The sequence below is a fragment of the Lolium rigidum genome, chromosome 5, assembly GCF_022539505.1.
Source record: "Lolium rigidum isolate FL_2022 chromosome 5, APGP_CSIRO_Lrig_0.1, whole genome shotgun sequence".
In the NCBI taxonomy this organism is placed as follows: domain Eukaryota; kingdom Viridiplantae; phylum Streptophyta; class Magnoliopsida; order Poales; family Poaceae; genus Lolium; species Lolium rigidum.
In genome coordinates this window covers 166,674,762-166,698,684 of record NC_061512.1, presented here as the reverse complement: position 1 = coordinate 166,698,684, position 23,923 = coordinate 166,674,762, and the positions used below count along the sequence as shown (strand labels likewise).

Below are 23,923 nucleotides of genomic sequence, written 5' to 3'. Positions count from 1 at the left end.
CAACCTTTTGGTGGGTGCAACCGGGACTAAAGGTGGATTTTTAGTGTCATCTAACAAAACTGTTGGTGGGATAAGGACGCGTATGTGGACGCACTAGTCGGCGAGATAAGGCATGTAGCGCACGACGTCCTATCGGAGGAACAAGACGAAGGAGAAGCGGCGCCAGGCCTATAAAAGGAGCGTCTCTAATCGCAAGCAGCTCAACAAGCCATCCAAAAGGTAGGGAGCTTCGTCCCCATGGCCGGGGGAAAGGGTTAAGAAATCTCCCGTGTCAGAGCTTTTCGAAGATGTCGTTGGTACACACACCCTAGAACATCTTCAGAAGTTCCACATTGGGAAAATTTTTCGCAAGCCCGTGAAAGGCTCCATCTCCTCTAATAGTGTTGAAGAATCTTCCTATAGTACGTCACAACCTCTATATAACTAGCAAAAACAAGCCAACCATCTCCAGTGCTAATATCTTACATCTTAGAGGAAAGGGTTGGGAAAAATCTCCTGTGGTGGAGCTTCTCGAAGATGTCGTTGGTGCACACACCCTAGAACATCTTCGGAAGTTCCGCCTCGGGAAAATTACCCGCAAACCCGTGAACGCCTCCACGATAAAGTAAATGGACAGTGATCGACCTCACACTAGAGGAGTTGTCATGTCAGTCAAGTCGTGAAATAAAAACCGGAGCGCAAGTTTGGTTAAGGGTTTTGAATAGTTAGATTAATTATTCTACAAAGTAGAAAATGCATGGGTTTTGATTTCTTCTCAAAATTCAAATATTTTCCATGTTCAAGTTTGTTCACATTCGAAAGTAGATGCAACAATTAATCAAATTCATATTAAACCACTTATCAAATATTCAATAGATATAAATAAAACTTAGTAATGGCGCAAATAAAAGTTCTTTAGTTTTGGCGCAAATAAAAGGTCTTTTGATTACCAACCGGAACTAAAGGTGCTTGCGACCTGCCGCACCCTACGCAGAACCTTTAGCTCCAGTTTTTGTCACCAACAGGACTAAAGGTATCTAACGAACCAGGACTAGATGTTGCCTCGCGTTGTAGCCGTTGGAACCGGGATTGTTGCCGAATCATATCACATCCAGGACTAATGCTTCTTGCAGTTCCAAACGAAAGACCCATTTTCTACTAGTGGTAGCTCATGGTCCAGTTTAAAAAGCTAGGATGAAATTGCAAGGTCTGTAGCTCATGGTCCAGTTTAAAAAGTTAGGATGAAATTGCAAAGTGTAGTATCCCCATTACTAGACAGACATTCTTCACTATTAGAGATGTAATATCTAATATGTATTGACATGTATACGTATGGTGTAGTACACATACGTATCTCTCTATGTAATATGCCATGCAAGGGATATTAGAGATGTAATATCAGATATTACATCTCTAATATTCACAACCAAGCTCGTGAGCACGAACGAGCCTTCTTCGAACTTGAAAGTCAAAAGCCAAAAAAAAAAAAAAAAAATCTTATGTACGTCCAAAGAGAACCAAAGAATACACAGCTTCACCTACACGTGCACATAAAGCTTTACATATGCTACTCCTATATACAGTTCCAACGCCAATGCAAATATGACCAGTAGCAAATGAAATCAAACCTACATTCACGCAGCCATTCTCAACAAATCTGCAGCACAAGAAGCCGCCATGGACTGATCGGTCGACCGTGAGAATCATGTCAACGGCCATCGTAGATGTCAGAGCTCAGGATCTGCGACGGGCCGCACGCGGCCGAGCTAGACTGCCCACTGACGCCAGAGATCATGTAGCTGGTGTCGCCACCGCCCTTGATCTCCCACTCCGTGATGTAGCTGGGCTTGGTCACCCCGTCAGGGGCCTCAATATCGCCCATCAGCATCGCCACCACCCTCGACATGGGCGGACGCTGGTGGGGCGAGCCCTGGGTGCAGATGAGTGCCACCTTGATGGCCCGGAGCACCTCCTCGCTGTTGAACTCCTCAAGCCTCGGGTCGAGCATGTCTAGAGGACGGTTGTGCTCGTACAGTTCCCAGACCTGAAAACATCGAGATGGTACACACTCGGGTGGGTTAACTAGTTTCAATCATGTTTTATTCGGGGAAATGATCTTTTAATGAATAATAAAAAGAGATCACCGGGGCCTATAGTTGCTCCTGGCGCTTACCCATTCAAATATATAAACCTTGTCTTCGTCCTTAGTGTAATAATTAGGTCTTCCAGCTAAAGTCTCCAACACCACAACACCAAACGCAAACACATCAACCTTCTCTGTCATGCGGCCTCTCATCGCATACTCAGGTGCGAGATAACCACTTGACAAATGAGAGGAAAATCATCGTTAGCATATATATGTATAGAAAACAATACCTGAACGTAAAGAATAGCAAGATGGAAATGCACTTACAATGTGCCAGCAACTTTCGTGCTGACATGTGTCTCCTGGTCATCATAAAGTTTTGCAAGCCCGAAATCAGAGATCTTAGGATTGAAATTGGCATCAAGTAAGATATTGCTGGCCTTTATGTCCCTGTGCACAACACGGATGCTAGATTCTTCATGAAGATATGCCAGACCTCTTCCAATGCCTAAGCATATCTCAAAACGTGTTGGCCAGTCTAAGTGTGCTCTCCCTTTTCCTGCAAATGTAGGTTTATGTTTTTAGTTGTCTATACTAATCCTGAATTTGTAGATATGCAGCTGCGTCAATCAACAGAATTTGTACCAAACAGAGCACGGTCCAGGCTTCCATTCTCCAAGTACTCATAAACCAGCAATGGCTTATTGCCCTCAAGGCAGCAACCATACAGCTTCACAAGATTACGATGTTGCACTCGAGATATAGTTTCTATTTCCGCCGCGAATTCCTTTTTGCCCTGATGAGATGCTTCAGACAGCTGCTTCACTGCCACGAACCTACCATCAATTAATTTTCCCTGCAAAAAGACATTGTCATCAGTCCAGATACATTGAAATAGATTCCCCCTTCATTTTAGGAATTTTATGGGCATGTACATGCAGAAAAAATAATTATAAAATTTTAACCCGCATAAACAGGTTTGTCTTTTAAAATTCTAATGTTTACTTATACTACAAGCTTATCAGAAGCTCCTTCTGGAACGAACATTTAAAGGAAATTCAAGACTGTAAGTACAGAATGAACTAACCTTATAGACCGACCCATATCCTCCTTGACCAAGAAGGTTATTAGAACTGAAATTTTCAGTAGCTGACCTCAGTTCACTATAAGTTAGGACATTAGATCTTCCCACAATATTGTACAACTCTGCAAGACATCACAAAAGATTTTTTTTTTTTACTTCAACTGCTCATTTTCCCAGTTAGAACACAAAGAGATACTAATATATCCCATACCTTCTTCCTCCAGTGATAGTTTTCGCCTTTTCTGTATGCAAACAAAGAGACCGGCAAGTGTTGCTAATCCTAAAACTGCCACACCAACTATAACTCCCACAATCACACTTGCTTTACTACCTTTCTTCTTTGCCCCAGCATTAAGTACTGTAGGAGTGAAATCTGACAGAAAATTCACTTGTGAAAAATGTGATGTCAACAGAGTCAGTATATTTAAAGTGAGGTCCAAATAAAAGTTCTACTATCTGTATAGTATCAACCCTCATCTAAAGATAATATTCTCACAGGAAACTAAGGCTTCTCAGCTCTCATTTGGTCTGAACCGTCCGATCCGAACATGTGGAGCGATCCTGGACTATACCCACTAAACAGCGAGCCTGCCTTTTACCGTAGCTGGCCATCAGCGAGTGTTTCTACGTGCTGATATGTGAGTGCTCAGATCGGAATGGGTGGTGCGGTGGTTGCCCCATAATTTGGCTCATTAGTCAGGAGCGAAATCGACATTTCATGTTTCAATGTAGGTTCCTGCATTGTCTCTCTGAATAATTGTTGGAACCCGAGAGGAGCTAGCTATAGATACTTAGCACTAGTATAGATCAACTACAAGATGGTTTGACCTGATCCTTAGGTACTGAGCACTGAACTGTTGGTGATGGTTTGTTTCATTTTCCCTTCTGCAGTTCGACACGTTAGCTGCTGTATGGAAATTTTAACGGTGCTATTATGCCATGGAAGAACAGTTCTGGAAAAGGCGAGGTAAATTTCTTCCGCTCACCATTTTGTAGTGCGTGTCTTCTGAATTTTGTTTGAATCCTTTACTGCAATATCTTGACGATATCTTTCCCATCTCATACCCTTGCTGGGAAAATGTTATTATGTTTTTGATTAAGTTGACCCAAGTTGTTTGATTTGATGTTTATGCCTTCATTCCAGTGGTCTCATGATTTGCAACTGCTAGCAATGAATAACAAAGGTGGGATGGTGTTGGGTGCAGTACAAGAACTTGGTTGTTTGTGATTTTCCCAGCTTGTGTTCCCAATGGAATATATGTTTTCCTTCTTAGAAAATAGTGCAGATAGTGTTTTGCCTTAAATATATTTTTTTACTGTAAACGGCAGGAGCTCTGCCTTTGCTTTATAGAAGAGGGAAATTGATCCAGTTAATAAGGAAAACCTTAAATATCTTTCAGAACGAGTTTCCCACGTTTTTATCGTTAAGTGTGGATCGACCTATTTCGGCGGGCAAGCGTGCGGCAAGCCGAACTTTCCTGCCTAGTTGTTTTATATCAATGCTTTAGTATTTTCGTTTGCTTTTTTTTGGTAACTGCTCAGAATTGTATCAGCATATTTAAAAATTGAATTATCCAAGTTAACTTGGAAAAGATATGGTAATCAGAATGAAAATCATTATTTCAAGTTAAGGGGAGTACTTGGCGTTGCACTCAAAGCTGATATTGCAGGCCCGTAGTATCCTTGATTAGGAATGCAGCAAGTGCCCTTGCCAGCCCAGAAGAGATGAATCTCAAGAAAGTTCTTGGTAACAGGAACAGTGTACTGCTTCCTAACTGCAGTGTAAGATTTCCCTCCTGCCGCCTTCTTTATGTCAAAGTTCTGCTCCTTACGCTCACCCTATTCAAACAAGAAGAACGAAAATATGAATGGCTGATAAGCTAAGAGTAATGCTTATCACTTACCAGCAAGAACCTACCTGGACATATATATCGAAAACCCTTCTACCTCTGCTCTTCCAGGACTGAGCGTCTGGGAAGTCAAACTCTGCAAATTGAAGTGTAACTGTATAGTTTCCGTTCTCAAGTCCAATTCCAAAGTATCTTAAAGATGACGGTGACATCCTTGCATTCAGGAACAGTGCCGAATCAAGTGTATTCTGAAACTGCTGCGAACTGTATATTATATAACTTCCATTTGATGCATCCATGAACCTTCCGACATTGCTAACACCCCATGTTGGTGCTCCTGTAACATAATATGATGCAGGTCCAAGACTGGCATCATCAGGTTCATAGATAGGGCCATCTGAGTCTGTTATGGATCGAACACTACCAGAGTCCACAGCAAAGGAAGAAGCTGCAAGCAAGTTAAATTATTTAATAGTGGTATTAGTTTTGCAGCTTTACAGTTCCTCGAGTAGGCATATGCTTAAAATGGCAAAAGCAGAAGCCTCACACTGTGGAGAACCAAGAAAACATGGTGTATCACGCTGAAGGCACATCGACCCCGTAGGTAAGACACTGCAAACGTAACAGAGTGACATTTTGAATCCAAAATACAAGCTGAGAGAGCTTACTAACTATCTCTTCGGGTCTTGAGAAGATATTGTTAAAATATGGACGAACCTGTTGCTGGAACTGTCAGCAGTGAAATTGTTGCTCACCAGATTCCTAAGAGAATGAATAATAAGCAACAATTAGAAGGCACTGTTCATACCGCAGAGCATATTTAGGGTTTCTTTGCTATAGCTTAAATAAGACAACTTTAGTGAGGCTTAAATAACTGGCTCGATTAGTACCAGGCTGTAAGATTAATGCCTAACTTCTCAAACAATAGGCATTATACACAATTTTATAAATGCTCGACAGATGCACCAAAATAGACTTTCATATTTATCAAATATGATTCTTGCTTATTTCATGTGTACACTATAAGCCTAATAAGCCTTAGTTGGGCTGGATTTCGTTCAGCCAGTAATGGGAGTTTCAGAACTTGTAACTTACAACTGTGAATTTTTTGCCCAAGAAGGAATGCTTCCTGATAGCTGATTGTAAGAAAAATCTCTACAGAATAAGAATATGAAAGCACCATTAGATATTAAATAAACGTCTCCCTTCTTTTATTGTGTAATACTGTAAATAAAACTGAACCACAGTGCATACAAATTTTTAAGTAAAGATCCAATTGAGCTTGGAAGGGTTCCGGAAAGGCTATTGTTCCCAAGAAATCTAGTCACAACAAAATTTATAAAGATTAGCGAGAAGAATGATGAAAGTTTTCCTTCCACAGAAATACACGTCAAGTCAAGAGAGTCCATACAAGAAGCTGAGTGAGCTCAGGTTAAACAAAGTTTGTGGTATTTGGCCTGTGATATTGTTGAAACTCAAATCCCTGTAAAAAAGCAAGACATGGAAGATGTCATACACCAATATATAATCCATAGCAATACAGGGCTGTAATTTATTGTCGAAATAAAATGCTTACAATAAACCTAATCTTGTGAAGTTCGAAAAATCTAGTGATACAAGCTTATCAGATATCCTACAGTTTCTCAACACCCTGCAAAAAGAACATAATACAAGTTTTAAGATAACAACTCGGTGAATTACAACAAATTGGAACTGTCATTTGAGTCAATAACTGAATAACAAGTTATGCATACAGGGTGATCAAAGATGTCATATTAGTGATGAATGCCAATGAAGAAGAACTTCCATTTACTATATCACCGATTCGTCTGCACAACAGAAGTATATTATTAATTTTTCTCTGCTGCAACCTTGAAATTTAAGAATGACACTTAGCTCTTATCACTGGCAATAGGCACTTACAAGTTTGTCAATTGGCCAAGATTGGAAAGGGTAGCTGGAAGCGGACCTTGAAAAGAATTGCCTTGAAACCTCCTACAATGCCATACCTCAAGTTAGTCATTTAGAGAATCACCTTCTTGACGGATGCAGCAACCTAGTAGTGAAAGAGGAGAGAGATCTATGCTTCTGAAAACAAAAGAAAGTGAATCTATGCAGGTAGAAGCACAACTTATTATAGAAGAAACTACATAGTATTTCTAGTGATTCAATGCTTACTGATACTATCACAGTATCACTCTATCTGAAACTAGCAACCATAAGTTTGGACGGTTTGGGAAGGAAGACGCAGTGTTTCGTAAGATGCCACATAAAAAGACCAGTGTGGTCAATAAAGGCTCTAGGACCTAAAATGCTATCTCTGGGACAAAAACAGTTATTTTGAAGAGTATCCCACTTCCACACCAACTAGGGCTCCTTTAATTCATATGACAGGAAAAGCATAGGAATAGGAAAAGTATAGGATTGGAATGTCATGGCTAGTTGAATCCTATGAGAAGATGAAATGTATTTGATTGATTTACACTACAAGATTCCTATGGGATTAGTTCCTATAGGATAGGTTCCTATGAATCAAACAACTTGTGTAGGAAATTTTCCTATAGGATCTAAATCTTACACAATTCCTATACAAATCCTATGAATCAAAGGAGCCCTATGTTTTGCACAATCTAAAGCTTAGATTGTATATAACTATATCAAACTGCACAGATTTCTTTCAAAGCTCCCTGCAAAAAATATTCTTTTAAATGTGTAAATAGCATATCCCATATTATTTGCAGAAATTTCATTTTTTAAACAGAATTACTGTGACTGAGATCAGTAGCAATCTTACAGATCTATTAAATTACTCCAGCTCCCAATATAATCAGGTATTAGCCCAGTAAAATCATTATCTGATGCCCATCTAAACATAGAGAAGAAAAGTACATAAGATTGAATGGTGTGGAACATTATAATGTCAACAGCACGTTAACTACAGACATACAGTATTTTCATATTTGTGAGCCTGGAAAGTGATGATGGTAGTGGACCAGTAAAGCCAGCACTGTCAATGTACCTGTTATCGAGAAATACAGAAATATCCCAAATTAGACATGGAACTGACTTGTCCATGCGAAAAGATAGTTGGCTTTGCAGATGGAAAATTGATTGCCGAGAATTCAGTAAATACATACAGTTCCTCAAGTTTTGCCAGGTTTCCCAGTTCTGAAGGAAGCGATCCACTAAAATTGTTTGAGCTAATGCTCCTATAAATACACAAAAATTCAGGTTAGACATGTATATATTCTAAAGGGCATAAAGCCTATCAGCATAATTACTATTGAAACTGAATTTAACTCTAAATTTGTAGTTACAAAAATCTTTACAGTGATAAAAGGTTGGTAAGGCTCCCGAGCTCCTTTGGTAAAGGTCCAGATAACGCATTGATTCCAAGATTTCTTATATGTTCAAAAGAGAGAATGCGTTAGATTAGATGCACAGAATTGCAAAGTAATATGTTAATTTAGTCTCATGAAATCATGATCAGAGTTGGGAATCTCACATGTACTCTATGGCAGTCAACTCCCCAATGAGCGACGATAAAGGCCCTGTTAAGTAATTCTGCCCCAAATCACTGAAACAGCATCGAATCAGATACAATAAGAAGTGAACTTGGTGTGGGAGGCTGGAATGTTATACAGATTTCGGTTTCGAGTTCATACAGATTGGTCAATGCAGTGAGATTCCACAGCTCTTCCGGTATCGGTCCGACTGCGTCCAAGGCGTATATTCTCCTGCATCAAAAGTGTCTCGTAAGCCGTGGGCAATCCGCCGAACACGCTGTGGTCGTGCAGGGGAGAATGGGGACATTGGCGTTATTTACAGCCTGGTGATGCGGCAGACAGAGGTGTTGCCGGTGCCGGTGCAGAGTCCGCACTTGATGCCCGGGTTGAAGGGAGGGTCTATGTTGGTGCTGTTCGCGGCTTGGCCGGTGCAGGGGTCGAAGCTCATGTCCCATGCGGACAAAGCCTGGCCAAGCTTGGTGAACACCGCTTTCAGCGCCGCCGCTGCGAGACAAAAGAGACGGGTCAAAAAGACGTCTGGCTGACTGGCTGGGCCGTCCGATGGGGATCCGACGGGCGATAGGCAGCAGATAAAGGAAACCGGACATGGTTTCTGACTTTTGTCCGGAGAGACTCGACGTCCCTCCATTGACCTTCCGACGGAGGCATCCCGAACGTGCTGGTTTCTTGGAACAGCAAGATCATGCCTTCATACTTGCTTGCTGAGGATGGGAAATTGGGAACGAACCGAGCCAGGGAACCATGGAAAAAAATTCAGAAGCAAGCATGGTTTCTTTTGCGATTCCTATGGCAACCAACAAATGTCCATTTCTAGAATTACAATGTAAATAAAATGTATTCATTTCAAGATGCTACAAATGAAAGGAAAGTCTGGCTTCCAAAGACACTTGTTTGGTTGTCACAGGAATCGCAAATGACAGTAAAATTTAATATTAAATTTGTACATGGCTTCCATAAAGAAACGTGAATGACAAGTCTCAGCTCGGAATTGTGTTTACCCACAGTGTTATTTTTGCTGGATTTTCTAAATGAAATGATGGTTCAATTCTGTGGCAACCAAACAACCCACCTATGAATACCAAACGACTTCTTATAGAAATGCTATGAAAGCAAATTTTTGCTGAAATTGCTATAAATTTTCTCTCCTTTTTCCGTATCAAAATTTTAGCATCCAATATAGCAATGCTATTGAAGATGCTCTTAGCAGTTTGATGGAAGAACAGAGTAAAACAGAGGCGAATGGCGGATCACCAGCTGGCAATGGTTCAGCAACGAACAGCGTGGGGGAACGAGCACTTAAGATTCAAGAAAGACGAAATCCAGCATGCTCACCATCGCCCGGATCAGTCCTCGCCGTCTGTTGAGCATGGGCAACCGCCGCAAAAAGCAGCAGCGAGAGCGCCGCGCCATGGAGGAGCTGCCTCCCCCGCCTCATTACTCAGTCGTTCTGTCTGCCTTGCTCTAGCTTAGCCTACTAGCTCGTCCTCTTGTAGCTTCGGGGAGAGAGAGCCGGGACAATATAAGAAGACAAAATTTGAAAAAGGGACATGTGTTATGTGTATGGTGGATTGGTGGGGCTCCCAGAGGTAAGCCAGCCAGGTACAGCCAACCGTACAAGGTTCATTCAGAAGTACTCCCTCCATCCGCACATTTAGCTTACTAAGAATAATTCGACGAAAAGAAAATGAACAGGGTCTGAAAAATGTGTATTCTGTGATTTGGAGGAGCCAGTGGATCGTTTGCTCATTATGTGTAACTTTGCAAAGCTTATTTGATTGTGTACTTAACCTTTAATATGACACCGCCAACAAATGCTAAAAATATTCTTGGGATTTGGTTAACTGGAATAGATAAGAAAATTAAAGATCGTATTTGAGTGGGGATTTGTGCATTACTTTAGTTAATTTAGATTTTTCGAAATGATGTTGTCTTTAACAACGTGGGATTTGACCAATTTTTTCAGGTTATTCACAAGGCTAAATACTGGATCAACATGTGGTCCTACCTTTTACCCGAAGATCAGCGGGTTCTTATGGATTTTGGATGCACTCTCTAGATGGCAGTCGTTCGGGCTATCTTCAGCCAAGTTGGTTTGCAGCGTGCTAAGAGGACACAAGATTCTTAGTGTAGTTTTGCATTCCTTTTTTCGTTGGCTCATTCATGTCGCCACTTTGGGTTACTAATGAGATGTAAATCTAAATAACTAACTGAAGTTTGAGATTTGTTTTGGTAAATGGCGGTTTGTGTCAGTTTGATATAGAGGGCGAGGCATCCCCCATTTCGAAAAAATTCGCACATTAGCTCTTCCTCAACTTAACTTTTTTTAACTTTGACTATTTTTTTTTAATAAAAAGTAGCAACACCTGCGACACTAAATTAGTATATTATAGAAAATACATTTTAATATGAATCTAGTGCTCCCTCTGATTTATAGTAAGGGTGTGTTTGGTGGCCTGAGTCAGCTCAGAAAATCTCTCCTCATCCCACTTTTCCAACTCAGATTATGTTTGTTAGCTCGGGTGGGACGAGTAAAGCTTAGCCCACATCATACGAATAAGGGCTCCCAGCCTGGCCAGGTTGTGAAGCTCAAATCGAGCTTCACAACCCAACTTGGCTGAGTCCATCCCGCAAGACGCATCGAAAATCCCGCAGCTCACCCCCAGACCCCAGCCCGTCTCTCACATATGCTCCCGCAGGCTCCAACACAACTCTCTCTCCGCTCCCACGCCCCTCCTCTGGCCCCCGGCCCACCGCCGCCCCTAGCCGTCGGCCAACGCCCGCCGCCCGCCGCTGACCCATGGCCATCGTCCTCCGCCGCTCCTCCCATGGCCGCCGTCCTCCTCTGCTCTCCCCTGGACGCATCTCCCCTGCATCCCCTTCCCTCACGCAGGAACCGCCTCGAGCGACCCGTCCGCCCTTCCCTGGACACTCGCCGGCGACCAGACGGCTGGGAATTGGATATCCTCGACCCAGCCGACCACCCACCGCCGTGCAGAAGCCCCCATGGCCGCCGCCGTCCGTCGCGCTTGCCCTGCCCTGTTCTGGTCGCCGCTCGTCGCCGTGTCTCTCCTTCCCTATTCACCGCTCGCCGGCAACCCTCCCCTGGCAGCCGCCCTCTGCTACCCTTTCCATGGCTGCCGACCGCCGCCGCATCTCCGCTGGCCGCCGGCTGGCTCCTCCATGAACGCTTTAGATAAACGGGACTGGATTGCTTTTCTTTTCCTCTTCTCCAGGGTTTTTTTGCAAAATAGCTGGACATCTTTGTAAAACTGCTATGTAATATTCTCAGCTCAGCACAAATGCTACCAAACAACATCTCAAGGAAGAATATCTCAACGTATACGAGCTGCCAAACACATGATAAAATCTCACCTCAACTTGTCTAGGGTCAACATGTTGAGAGGAGATAGACATTCTCTGTTGCCCCGGGCTACCAAACACACCCTAAGTGTCGAGAACTTAGTACAAAAGTTGTACTAACTTAATACTAAAAAAATTATACTTATTATTATGGATCGGAGGGAGTAATATTAATTAGTTCTATAAATATAGCAACTTCTCAATAGCAAGTTGACCAAATTTAATATAACTAGGACCAGCCTCTTTGCTTGTCTTCACCGAAAACTCAATTTAGCTCCCTGATGCATATGATTCCTCTACCAAAAAAAAATATTTTGAAGTGTCGAATTTCTTTTTACAAAGAATTATATAAGCACATCTCTACAATATATGTATGTTCGTCAAGTTTCGCAACATACCGACTACTTTTATGGTCTATGTAAACAGAGAAAACAAATCTTGTGAAAAGTCTTATTTTTAGCACTGGATTTTGTCTTTTCTACGCGCACTCCACACGCATGAAACGACTTTGTGAACGCGTTGCCCGTGAAGATGTATGTGCGAATTTTTTTGTTTCAAATTTTTTTCACATTTCAAAATATGTCTAAGATGCATTTCAAAATAAATGGAGCATATGCTCCCATTTGCCAAAACATCACTCCCGTTCTCGGTCCCATTGTAACCTTTGTTGGACGTGGTTTCGTTCATTTAAAGTCGGGCTCTTTGAGCCTACAGAGAAACTATGTTCCCCCGGTCTCGTTTCAGTATTTTTGGTGGTAAGTCTAGGTTGTTATACTATTTTAGTGGTTGTGGCTTCGTTATCTTCTTGGCGACGTCGTCCTGAAGCTATGTCTGGTCAGGGCCGGCCATATGTTTTTCGGGTCCCTTGGGCGAAGTCGACAAAAGGGTCCCTTATCGATAATTACGCTTCAATGTTTCAAAAAAAAAAAAAGCTTATTCATGCATTTCTAGATGCAAAATCATTGAGAACAATTTCAAGAACCCTAAACTGATTATCTAGCTTTTTTTTTTCCTTTTCGCAGCACCGGACCTGACAATTGTTTTGACATTATAACCCCTACAATGGTGAAAAAATACATTAAATTAAAACCCTAATTTTAAATTAATTTATAAATTAGATGAAAAAATAGACGAGAGATTTAATACTGGACTTACAGAGAGGCATGATGACAGGAAGATCGAGCAAGGCTAGGCGATCGGGAAGAGGCTATCACGCTGAGACGATAGACGAACGATTGGGCAGACAAGAACAAGCGCTAGACAAGAGCAGAACAGCTAAATAGTCAACCGATCATCTTAGACTATTTTGTTTTTTCAATGGAATGGATCGAGGCCTCATGGAAGACATCCTTTTCTACCTAAGCCAGTTCACCCGTTCTTTTTTTTATAGCTCATATAGTACACAAAATCTCTGATTCCGGGCCCCTCCCCGGCCTGGGCCCTAGGCGGCCGCCCATGGCTGCCATGGGTCAGGGCCGGCCCTGTGTCTGGTCAGTCTTGTTTCAGTCGGTGGCAAGGGTAGGTTGTTGTAACCTTACTTATTCTTAATTTGCTATGTAAAAGGTGATCCTCATCACATTATATCGGTTGGACCGCATGGTTTTATTTGTAAAGCGGAAGGAAACCTTGTTTGGAGGGTCAAACTAAGACCAAATTATTTGCGGACTCAAATGGAATAACTTGGATTCTTTGTTCCCAAGTGGACAACTGGATTAAAGGCGACTTTTTTTTTACTACATACATAATTCACCATAACATTAAGATGGTTTGTAGATCGATTAAAAGCGACTTGATTAGCTAGCTGATTGACCACGTGCGGAACCGGCTCCTCTAACGTGCGGGTAAGAAGTCAGAGACTGACTTTGCTTCTTGGAACTGGGGATTCTCCTCCAAAACAATTAAAAAGAAAAGAAAACTCTAGACTCTGCCTCTCCCGAGAAAAAAGAGCAGTTTGCTCCGGCCGTGCCTAGCTCAATCAGCGGCCAGCGCCACTGCTTGACTCGTCGTCGTCCAACGAGCATCGGCGCCCCCGTGCTCGTCGATTTAGCGGCGGTCCGCTGATTCGGCCAAGCCTTGGCTGCCTTGCCGCACGCCTCCGTCGACTCGCCATTGTACGTCTGCGCCGCCGTTGACGACAGTGAATCGCCCGCGTTGCAGCTTGACCCGTCGCCGACGAGCACCGGCGCCCGTGCCCAATGAGTCGTTGGTGCCTACGCTGATTCGCTCATGCCTCGACTGATACGTCCATGCCTCCGTCGACTCGTTGCTGGACTGGAGTCCGCGCCGCCGTCGACAATAGTGAACCGCCCGCACCGCCGCGGCACCTTCGTCGACTTGCCGTGCCGCCAACCGCGCCTTCGTCGCCGACGGCTAGTTGTCCGTGCCGCTGGGCGCGCTTCATGCTTCTGTCGCTGATAGCGCTCCGCACCTTCTCGCCCGCTCTGGAGTTTTATTTTCTTTTTAATTTTTTTTAGAGGAGAATCCCCAGTTCCAAGAAGCAAAGTCAGTCTCTGACTTCTTACCCGCACGTTAGAGGAGCCGGTTCCGCACACGACGGGGTAGCCGGGTAGGAAGGAAGGTTTCCGTGTGGACCAACGCACAGCTTTGAGTCTTTGACAATTCGCCTACCGCGCCGCAGAACGAGAAGATCATCCTAGTCCTAGCTCGTTTATTCCTTCCTTGTGCCTGTGCGTGCGTGTCTTGGGACGAGTTCTTCGTTAGAGATGAAGGATCTTGGTTGACTTTTTTATTTTTTGCCCCGTTTTACTTGGGGATTCTACTATTTGCCCTCTTTTATTTTGGTCTCACCGTTTTGCCATCTTTTACTTTGTCAATTGATAATTGGGAAAAGCTAACGGAAGGCGCCGCACGCGGTGTGCCTCGTGCGACGGATGCGTTGCGATTCGTGTCGCTGCATCTATAGAGAGCCACCGCAACCTCCCTCGCCTTATCCCCACTTGCTCTGCTCCTTTCCACCACACGCAATCCCTTCCCAATTCTTCCTCGTTGAATTCTCCCTCTCTAATGGCGCGACGCAGCACCACGCTGGGAGGTCGCCGGTCATCGTCCGGTGGGGCGCTCCGGGGGAGCCATCACGCCATGAGGTCGTGGTCGGCGGCGCACCACGAGGGGATGGCGGGATGCGAGCACTAGCCTCGTCGGGGCGGTGGCGTCCGGCGCTAATCCGCGAGCGCGCAGCCAAACGGTTGCGTTCGACCCCGCTTCAAGCTAACTCCTCTACAACAGTGGTCGTGGCTGCTCGCGGGGAGCCGCCTCCCCTAGCGCTGGGCCGTATCTCCCAGGAGCAGCAGCCGCCGGGAGGGCAAGGGTGGTGGTGTTCTATACAGATGCAACAACAATGGTGACGAGATTGGAGCTCCAGGACCACCTGCTACCATTGTCCTAAGAATCGGCTAAACATGGTGAGTGTATTTTTCCCGTGGCATGCCAATTTAGTTTGGGGATAGCTCATACTTGATGATTGTTGATTAATCACATGATAGAGTAGTATCATTTGTGTAATCTGATAACTGACTATTAATCTTATTACTGCCACCGGTAAATAATCTGGTAATTGCATTTTTAAACAACATGGTAAAATAGATGTAAATGTGATTAATCCGGTAGTTGCTACTAGAATAATCTAGCAACTGATTTTAGGAAATTTATAAATATGATAAGATGTGCAGTGCATAACATGGTAGCTGTGAATAATTAATCGGGTAGTTACTTTTATAAAAAATATGGTAATTATAAATATTTAACTGATAATTTTAACTAAGTAACCTTGCAATTATGGCTAATTAATCTGCTAATACTATACAGATAATCTCGAATTGCTTTTTATAAACATCATTTTTCTAATTGCTAAATAAATAACTTGATAACTGTGGCTATTAAATCTGAAAAGTGCTACTGAGATAACCTACGGATGCTTTTTTTTGTGGTGAGTGGTGACCATGACAATATTTTTTTTGCGGGGTGACCATGACAAGTTAATATGGCAATCAACTAAGTTGTTACTAAGATAATATGAGAAGTGGTTTCGCAAAAAAAAAAAGATAATATGAGAAGTGATCTTTTACTTTTTTGTAGGAAATGATGTCAAACGAGCGAGCAAAATGAAGGACGCTAAATTGAAGCCATGTCACGGTTGATTAGAGTCACAACAGTGTTTTCTGATTTTTTTTTGCTACATCTAGAGCAGCCTTTTCATGTAGCATTACTATTATAGTACATTGAGATGCACAAAAGGTTAATGTGCTTGGATATGGACGTGATGGGACCAGCGGACCTTTATTCTGAGCGCAAAGGCATGCAGTGAACCGCGGAACAGAGCAAAGAGAAATCACGTGTTTTTCGGGACGTGGTACAACCGCCGCACGGGTTGATGTTTTGTGCGGCGCCGCCGCGTAGCACAATCCTTCTTTCTTTTCCTCCGATGGTCAAATAAATTGAGATCAGTTCAGGCTCAGGCAGCAAGCGACACACCTGGTCTTGGGCTGAGTGAGGCCAGCAGCGCCAGTACAAGCACGACTCAAGCTCGCACGCGAGGAGTCCATACAGCACGCACATCGATCGTTCATATTCAGAGTTTCAGACTCGTAGGCATGCAAGGCAATGAGCTCCAGCACTTCATGTCCAAACCCAGCCAACCGAGCGCATACACTACAGGAAAATCAGGCGCTGCCGTGCAGCATATCATTGCCGTGAGGCACCGCACGGCAAAGAATTCTTTGCCGTGCGCCGCAATAGGCACGCACGGCAAAGAATATGTGCACGGCAAAGTTACAGGGTGGCGCACGGCAAAGATAAAGAGCACGGCAACCTCACCCATGCCGCACGGCAACGTTCCTCGCACGGCAAAGTTCCTCAAACGCGCACGGCAAAGAAACCATGACGGCAAAGCCAACAGAGGCCGCACGGCAAAGAAACCGTGCTCGGCAAAGGATCGGGACATTGCCGTGGGCTTCCCTTTGCCGTGCGGCCAGATAAAATGCACGGCAAAGACGCCTTTGCCGTGCACTCCTTCTTTGCCGTGCGCCATACTTCATTTTATTTGTTTTTCTTTCTATTTTATTTCATCTAATACTTATATTTATTTTTTTATTAGTTTTACTTTTTGATGACTATTTATTAGTGTTACTTAAGACAATGTGCAATACAAAATTAGTCTCCATGCTCATCCCCCACAAATATCAGGGTTCCGGTGCTCCGGCGCCGTCCCCTCCTTCCCCCCAAAACGACGGGACGGCGGGTCTACCCCCGTTGATTTCTCCGTGCGAGGGTGCACAATGTACTTTTTCATTCTCTTAGGTTTGTTAGGGTAGGTTTTAGGTCCAGTTGCAAGTTTTGGTTGCATTTCGGTGCTCCGGGGTCATTCCCCCCTAAAAACGGCTGTCTGTGGGCCCCGGATGGTCTACCCCCTAGATTTCTCCGCGCGAGGTTCCACCAATATACCTTTTCATAGGTTTAGGTTTGTTTAGTCCATGGACATATGGAAAACCATGTGTGGCACCCTTTGGCACGGTCTAGCCCCCGATATACCCGCGGCGGGACACTTCACCGTACACGTCCGGGAATCCGCTAAGTGTTATCGCCCGAAGGTGAGGGATGTCAGACCGGGGATCCATGCCATGCACCATTTGGTGAATTACACCTAGCATCACACTTTGACACATATCATAGGTCCACATGCAAGGTTTGGTGGGGTTCCGGTGCTCCGGCGGTCGTTCTCCCCCTCCTCCCCCCAAACAAGTGGAACGCGTGCCCCGCGGGTCTACTCCCTAGATTTCTCCGCGCGAGGGTGCACCAATGTAACTTTTCATTCTTTTAGGTTTGTTTAGTACATATACACATGGAGAACCAAAGATTGGGACCCTTTGGCACATATACCGAGCAGCTAGAGCCATTATCACACGATCGACGGTGTGCCCGGTCTACTTGGTTAGGGTTAGGTGTAGGGTTAGGGCTAGGGTTTAGGGGCTAGGGCTAGGGTTTAGGTTAAAGGGTAAGTATTTATGGTTAGGTATAGGTTTAGGGTTTAGGGTTAGGGTTTATGATGCATGGTTCTCGCGACTCAGCGTCGTGGTTTAGGGATTTAGAGGGGTTTAGGGCTCGAAGCCTCCCGAGTTTAGGGTTTAGGGTTTAGGGGAGCTACTTTTGCACCATTAGACCTTGCATCACACTTTGACACATATCATAGGTCCACATGCAAGGTTTGGTGGGGTTCCGGTGCTCCGGCGGTCGTTATCCCCTCCTTCCCCCAAAACAGCGGAAGCGCGTGTCCCGCGGGTCTACCCCCTAGATTTCTCCGCGCGAGGGTGCACCAATGTAACTTTTCATTATTTTAGGTTTGTTTAGTACATATACACATGGAGAACCAAAGATTGGGACCCTTTGGCACATATACCGACAGCCTAGAGCCATTATCACACGATCGACGCGTGTGCTCTGGTCTACTTGGTTAGGGTTAGGTGTAGGGTTAGGGCTAGGGTTTAGGTTAAAGGGTAAGTATTTATGGTTAGGTTTAGGTTTAGGGTTTAGGGTTAGGGTTAGGGTTTATGATGCATGGTTCTCATGCACTCGGCGTCGTGGTTTAGGGATTTAGAGGGGTTTAGGGCTCGAAGCCTCCCAGCTTTAGGGTTTAGGGTTTAGGGGAGCTACTTTTACACCATTAGACCTTGCACCACACTTTGAAACATATCATAGGTCCACATGCAAGGTTTGGTGGGGTTCCGGTGCTCCGGCGGTCGTTATCCCCCTCCTCCCCCCAAACAGCGGAACGCGTGCCCCGGCGGGTCTACCCCCCTCGATTTCTCCGCGCGAGGGTGCACCAATGTAACTTTTCATAGGTTTAGGTTTGTTTAGTCCATGGACATATGGAAAACCATGTGTGGCACCCTTTGGCACAGTCTAGCCCCGATATACCCGCGGCGGGACACTTCGCCGTACACGTCCGAGAATCCGTAAGTGTTATCGCCCGAAGGTGAGGAATGTCGGACCGGGGATCCATGCCATGCACCATTTTGTGAATCACACCTAGCATCACACTTTGACACATATCATAGGTCCACATGCAAGGTTTGGTGGGGTTCCGGTGCTCCGGCGGTCGTTATCCCCCTCCTCCCCCCAAAACAGCGGAACGTGTGCCCCGGCGGGTCTACCCCTAGATTTCTCCGCGCGAGGGTGCACCAATGTAACTTTTCATTCTTTTAGGTTTGTTTAGTACATATACACATGGAGAACCAAAGATTGGGACCCTTTCGCACATATACCGAGCAGCTAGAGCCATTATCACACGATCGACGGTGTGCCTGGTCTACTGGTTAGGGTTAGGTGTAGGGTTAGGGCTAGGGTTTAGGGGCTAGGGCTAGGGTTTAGGTTAAAGGGTAAGTATTTATGGTTAGGTTTAGGTTTAGGGTTTAGGGTTAGGGTTTATGATGCATGGTTCTGCAGCTCCGGCGTCGTGGTTTAGGGATTTAGAGGGGTTTAGGGCTCGAAGCCTCCCAGCTTAGGGTTTAGGGTTTAGGGAGCTACTTTTGCACCATTAGACCTTGCACCACACTTTGAAACATATCATAGGTCCACATGCAAGGTTTGGTGGGGTTCCGGTGCTCCGGCGGTCGTTATCCCCCTCCTCCCCCAAAACAATGCGGAACGCGTGCCCCGCGGGTCTACCCCTAGATTTCTCCGCGCGAGGGTGCACCAATGTAACTTTTCATAGGTTTAGGTTTGTTTAGTCCATGGACATATGGAAAACCATGTGTGGCACCCTTTGGCACAGTCTAGCCCCGATATACCCGCGGCGGGACACTTCGGCGTACACGTCCGAGAATCCGTTGAGTGTTATCGCCCGAAGGTGAGGAATGTCGGACCGGGGATCCATGCCATGCACCATTTTGTGAATCACACCTTGCATCACACTTTGACACATAGAATAGGTCCACATGCAAGGTTTGGTGGGGTTCCGGTGCTCCGGCGGTCGTTATCCCCTCCTCCCCCAAAACAGCGGAACGTGTGCCCCAGCGGGTCTACCCCCTAGATTTCTCCGCGAGGGTGCACCAATGTAACTTTTCATTCCTTTATGTTTGTTTAGTACATATACACATGGAGAACCAAAGATTGGGACCCTTTGGCACATATACCAGCCAGCTAGAGCCATTATCACACGATCGACGGTGTGCACGGTCTACTTGGTTAGGGTTAGGTGTAGGGTTAGGGCTAGGGTTTAGGGGCTAGGGCTAGGGTTTAGGTTAAAGGGTAAGTATTTATGGTTAGGTATAGGTTTAGGGTTTAGGGTTAGGGTTAGGGTTTATGATGCATGGTTCTGCAGCCTCGGCGTCGTGGTTTAGGGATTTAGAGGGGTTTAGGGCTCGAAGCCTCCCCAGTTTAGGGTTTAGGGTTTAGGGGAGCTACTTTTGCACCATTACACCTAGCATCACACTTTGACACATATCATAGGTCCACATGCAAGGTTTGGTGGGGTTCCGGTGCTCCGGCGGTCGTTATCCCCCTCCTCCCCCCAAAACAGCGGAACGTGTGCCCCGGTGGGTCTACCCCCCTAGATTTCTCCGCGCGAGGGTGCACCAATGTAACTTTTCATTCCTTTAGGTTATGATTTAGGGTTAGGGTAAGGTTTAGGGTTAAGGGTTATGGTTAGGGATTTCGGGTTGATCTGCAACTCCCGCGTTAGCAATCGAAGTTGCGTCTACCCCCCTTGATTTTTCCGCGTGAGGTGAACCGGATTGAATCACATATTTATTGAAAAGCATGGGACATATATTATTACATAATACACATTTTGAAAAAACAAGTTTAATATAATTTTTAAATAAAACTTAATGTTATCGATAATTAAAATGGTAAAAATAAAAAATTCTTTGCCGTGCGTAAGCCCACGGCAAAGAACTCTGCCGCACGGCAAAGGGTCCTTTGCCGTGCGCTTCTCCCTTTGCCGTGCGCCATTATACTTTTTTTTTTGTTTTTCTAACTATTTTATTTCATCTACTACTTATATTTATTTTGTTAATTAGTTTTTCTTTTTGATGACTATTTATTACACTATGTGAAATACAAAATTAGTCTCCATGCTCATCCCCCACATATATCGGGGTTCCGGTGCTCCGGCGGCCGTCCCCTCCTTCCCCCAAAACGAGCGGGACGGCGGGTCTACCCCCTAGATTTCTCCGCGCGAGGTTCCACCAATATACCTTTTCATAGGTTTAGGTTTGTTTAGTCCATGGACATATGGAAAACCATGTGTGGTACCCTTTGGCACGGTCTAGCCCCCGATATACCCGCGGCGGGACACTTCACCGTACACGTCCGGGAATCGTTAAGTGTTATCGCCCGAAGGTGAGGAATGTCGGACCGGGGATCCATGCCATGCACCATTTGGTGAATTACACCTAGCACCACACTTTGAAACATAGAATAGGTCCACATGCAAGGTTTGGTGGGGTTCCGGTGCTCCGCGGTCGTTATCCCCCTCCTCCCCCAAAACAGCGGAACGTGTGCCCCGCGGGTCTACCCCCTAGATTTCTCCGCGCGAGGGTGCACCAATGTAACTTTTCATTCTTTTAGGTTTGTTTAGTACATATACACATGGAGAACCAAAGATTGGGACCCTTTGGCACATATACCAGCGAGCTAGAGCCATTATCACACGATCGACGGTGTGCCTGGTCTACTGGTTAGGGTTAGGTGTAGGGTTAGGGCTAGGGTTTAGGGGCTAGGGCTAGGGTTTAGGTTAAAGGGTAAGTATTTATGGTTAGGTTTAGGTTTAGGGTTTAGGGTTAGGGTTAGGGTTTATGATGCATGGTTCTGCGGCTCCGCGTCGTGGTTTAGGGATTTAGAGGGGTTTAGGGCTCGAAGCCTCCCGGCTTAGGGTTTAGGGTTTAGGGGAGCTACTTTTGCACCATTAGACCTTGCACCACACTTTGGAACATATCATAGGTCCACATGCAAGGTTTGGTGGGGTTCCGGTGCTCCGGCGGTCGTTATCCCCCTCCTCCCCCCAAAACAGCGGAACGCGTGCCCCGCGGGTCTACCCCCTAGATTTCTCCGCGCGAGGGTGCACCAATGTAACTTTTCATAGGTTTAGGTTTGTTTAGTCCATGGACATATGGAAAACCATGTGTGGCACCCTTTGGCACAGTCCGGCCCCCGATATACCCGCGGCGGGACACTTCGGCGTACACGTCCGGGAATGCGGTAAGTGTTATCGCCCGAAGGTGAGGAATGTCGGACCGGGGATCCATGCCATGCACCATTTTGTGAATCACACCTTGCATCACACTTTGACACATAGAATAGGTCCACATGCAAGGTTTGGTGGGGTTCCGGTGCTCCGGCGGTCGTTATCCCCCTCCTCCCCCAAAACGGCGGAACGTGTGCCCCGGCGGGTCTACCCCCTAGATTTCTCCGCGCGAGGGTGCACCAATGTAACTTTTCATTCCTTTATGTTTGTTTAGTACATATACACATGGAGAACCAAAGATTGGGACCCTTTGGCACATATACCGGCAGCTAGAGCCATTATCACACGATCGACGGTGTGCCCGGTCTGCTTGGTTAGGGTTAGGTGTAGGGTTAGGGCTAGGGTTTAGGGGCTAGGGCTAGGGTTTAGGTTAAAGGGTAAGTATTTATGGTTAGGTATAGGTTTAGGGTTTAGGGTTAGGGTTAGGGTTTATGATGCATGGTTCTGCGGCTCCGGCATCGTGGTTTAGGGATTTAGAGGGGTTTAGGGCTCGAAGCCTCCCGAGTTTAGGGTTTAGGGTTTAGGGGAGCTACTTTTGCACCATTACACCTTGCACCACACTTTGACACATATCATAGGTCCACATGCAAGGTTTGGTGGGGTTCCGGTGTTCCGGCGGTCGTTCTCCTCCTCCTCCCCAAAAAACAGCGGTATGCGTGCCCCCGGCGGGTCTACCCCCCTAGATTTCTCCGCGCGACATGCAACAATGTACTTTTTCATTGAAAAGCATGATACATACATTAATAAATAATACACATGTTCAAAAAACAGCTTTAGTATAATTTTGAAATACTACTCAATGTTGTTCATAATTAAAATGGTAAAAAAAAAAAAATGTTTGCCGTGCGCAAGCGCACGGCAAAGAGGGCTGCCGCACGGCAAAGGGGCTTTGCGCACGGCAAAGTCCTAGCCGCACGGCAAAGCCACCCTGCCGCATGGCAAAGACTTGCGCACGGCAAAGACACAGTACTTGACCTAAATCGAGTCGGTCCCGACCAGGTGAATTGGCTAATCCCGCGCGCTGCCTAGTTCCTCCCCCCACACGCACCGAGCGCCGCCGCCCACCTCCTGCTCCCCCTCTGCCCCTCCGGCCAGCCGCCGGCGCCACCCCCACCGCCCACACAGCCGCCGCCCACCTCCTCTCCCCCTCTGCCCTCTCGGCGAAGCGCGCGAGGACCTCCTCCCCGCCCAAGCCCCCGTGCCCACCGCCGCCGCCTCTACAGGACGCGCCCGCCGAGGATCCCCGCGCGCTCCTCCGCCGCCGCTGGGAGCTCGCCGTCCGTCCTCCACTTCCTCCAGGTGAGCCCCCGCTTCCGCTTAGCCGCCTAGGATTTTGTCGAGCCGGTCCTTGAGCGCGCCCAGCAGCGGCGGGCCGTGGTCGCCCGGCACCTTGCGCAGCGGCAGCGGCAGCCGCAGCGGCAGCGGCAGCGGCAGCGGCGCCCAGCAGTGCCGGTCCGTGGCGGACGCCGACGCGCGGGTCTGCCGCCGGCCGCGGTGGGCGGCGATCGGGGACGAGAAGGAGAGCTGAGAGCTGGGTCGGTAGACGGAGGCCCGGCGGAAAATCAGGAGGGAGTTGGTTGCCTCCGAACCCTAGCAGGTGGGACTGGGGAAATGGTCCATGGCGACGTGTACGGGGTGGACTGGAGGGCGGAGGGCGGCGGTGGAGGGTGGATGTGGTTGGGGCGAGAGAAGAGGGCCGGCGTTGGGTAGGCGGCGGCGCTGGTATTGAATGGTAAGAGAGAGAGAGAGAGGGGGCTGCGGCGTGGAAGGAAGGAA

At 46.2% G+C, this 23,923-nt stretch overlaps 1 protein-coding gene across 1 annotated transcript; it reads right to left on the bottom strand.

The window, feature by feature from the left end:
* Positions 1 to 1,494: 1,494 nt before the first annotated feature.
* LOC124652661 (probable LRR receptor-like serine/threonine-protein kinase At1g56140) lies at positions 1,495 to 9,958 on the bottom strand. The gene is made up of 24 exons (XM_047191700.1): positions 9,859 to 9,958; positions 8,826 to 9,009; positions 8,665 to 8,736; positions 8,505 to 8,576; positions 8,329 to 8,400; positions 8,137 to 8,208; positions 7,947 to 8,018; positions 7,794 to 7,865; positions 6,923 to 6,994; positions 6,754 to 6,828; positions 6,576 to 6,650; positions 6,411 to 6,482; positions 6,254 to 6,319; positions 6,095 to 6,154; positions 5,717 to 5,761; positions 5,547 to 5,611; positions 5,068 to 5,447; positions 4,790 to 4,988; positions 3,361 to 3,522; positions 3,153 to 3,271; positions 2,711 to 2,921; positions 2,393 to 2,624; positions 2,153 to 2,300; positions 1,495 to 2,023 (listed from the first exon to the last, which is right to left on the bottom strand). Exons 2-24 carry the CDS (start codon positions 8,951 to 8,953, stop codon positions 1,688 to 1,690), a joined length of 2,877 nt encoding a protein of 958 aa, XP_047047656.1. The 5' UTR covers positions 8,954 to 9,009; positions 9,859 to 9,958; the 3' UTR covers positions 1,495 to 1,687.
* Between the last annotated feature and the right edge of the window lie 13,965 nt (positions 9,959 to 23,923).

Bases quoted from the DNA above. Each gene is read 5' to 3' on its own strand.
- LOC124652661 (XM_047191700.1), bottom strand. From the start codon at position 8,953: ATGAGCTTCGACCCCTGCACCGGCCAAGCCGCGAACAGCACCAACATA. The intron at 6,995-7,793 runs GTAAGATTGCTA...ATGGCATTGTAG, and splicing joins TGGAGTAATTTAATAGATCT to GAGGTTTCAAGGCAATTCTT. The intron at 4,989-5,067 runs GTAGGTTCTTGC...TTGTTTGAATAG, and splicing joins TTTTCGATATATATGTCCAG to GGTGAGCGTAAGGAGCAGAA.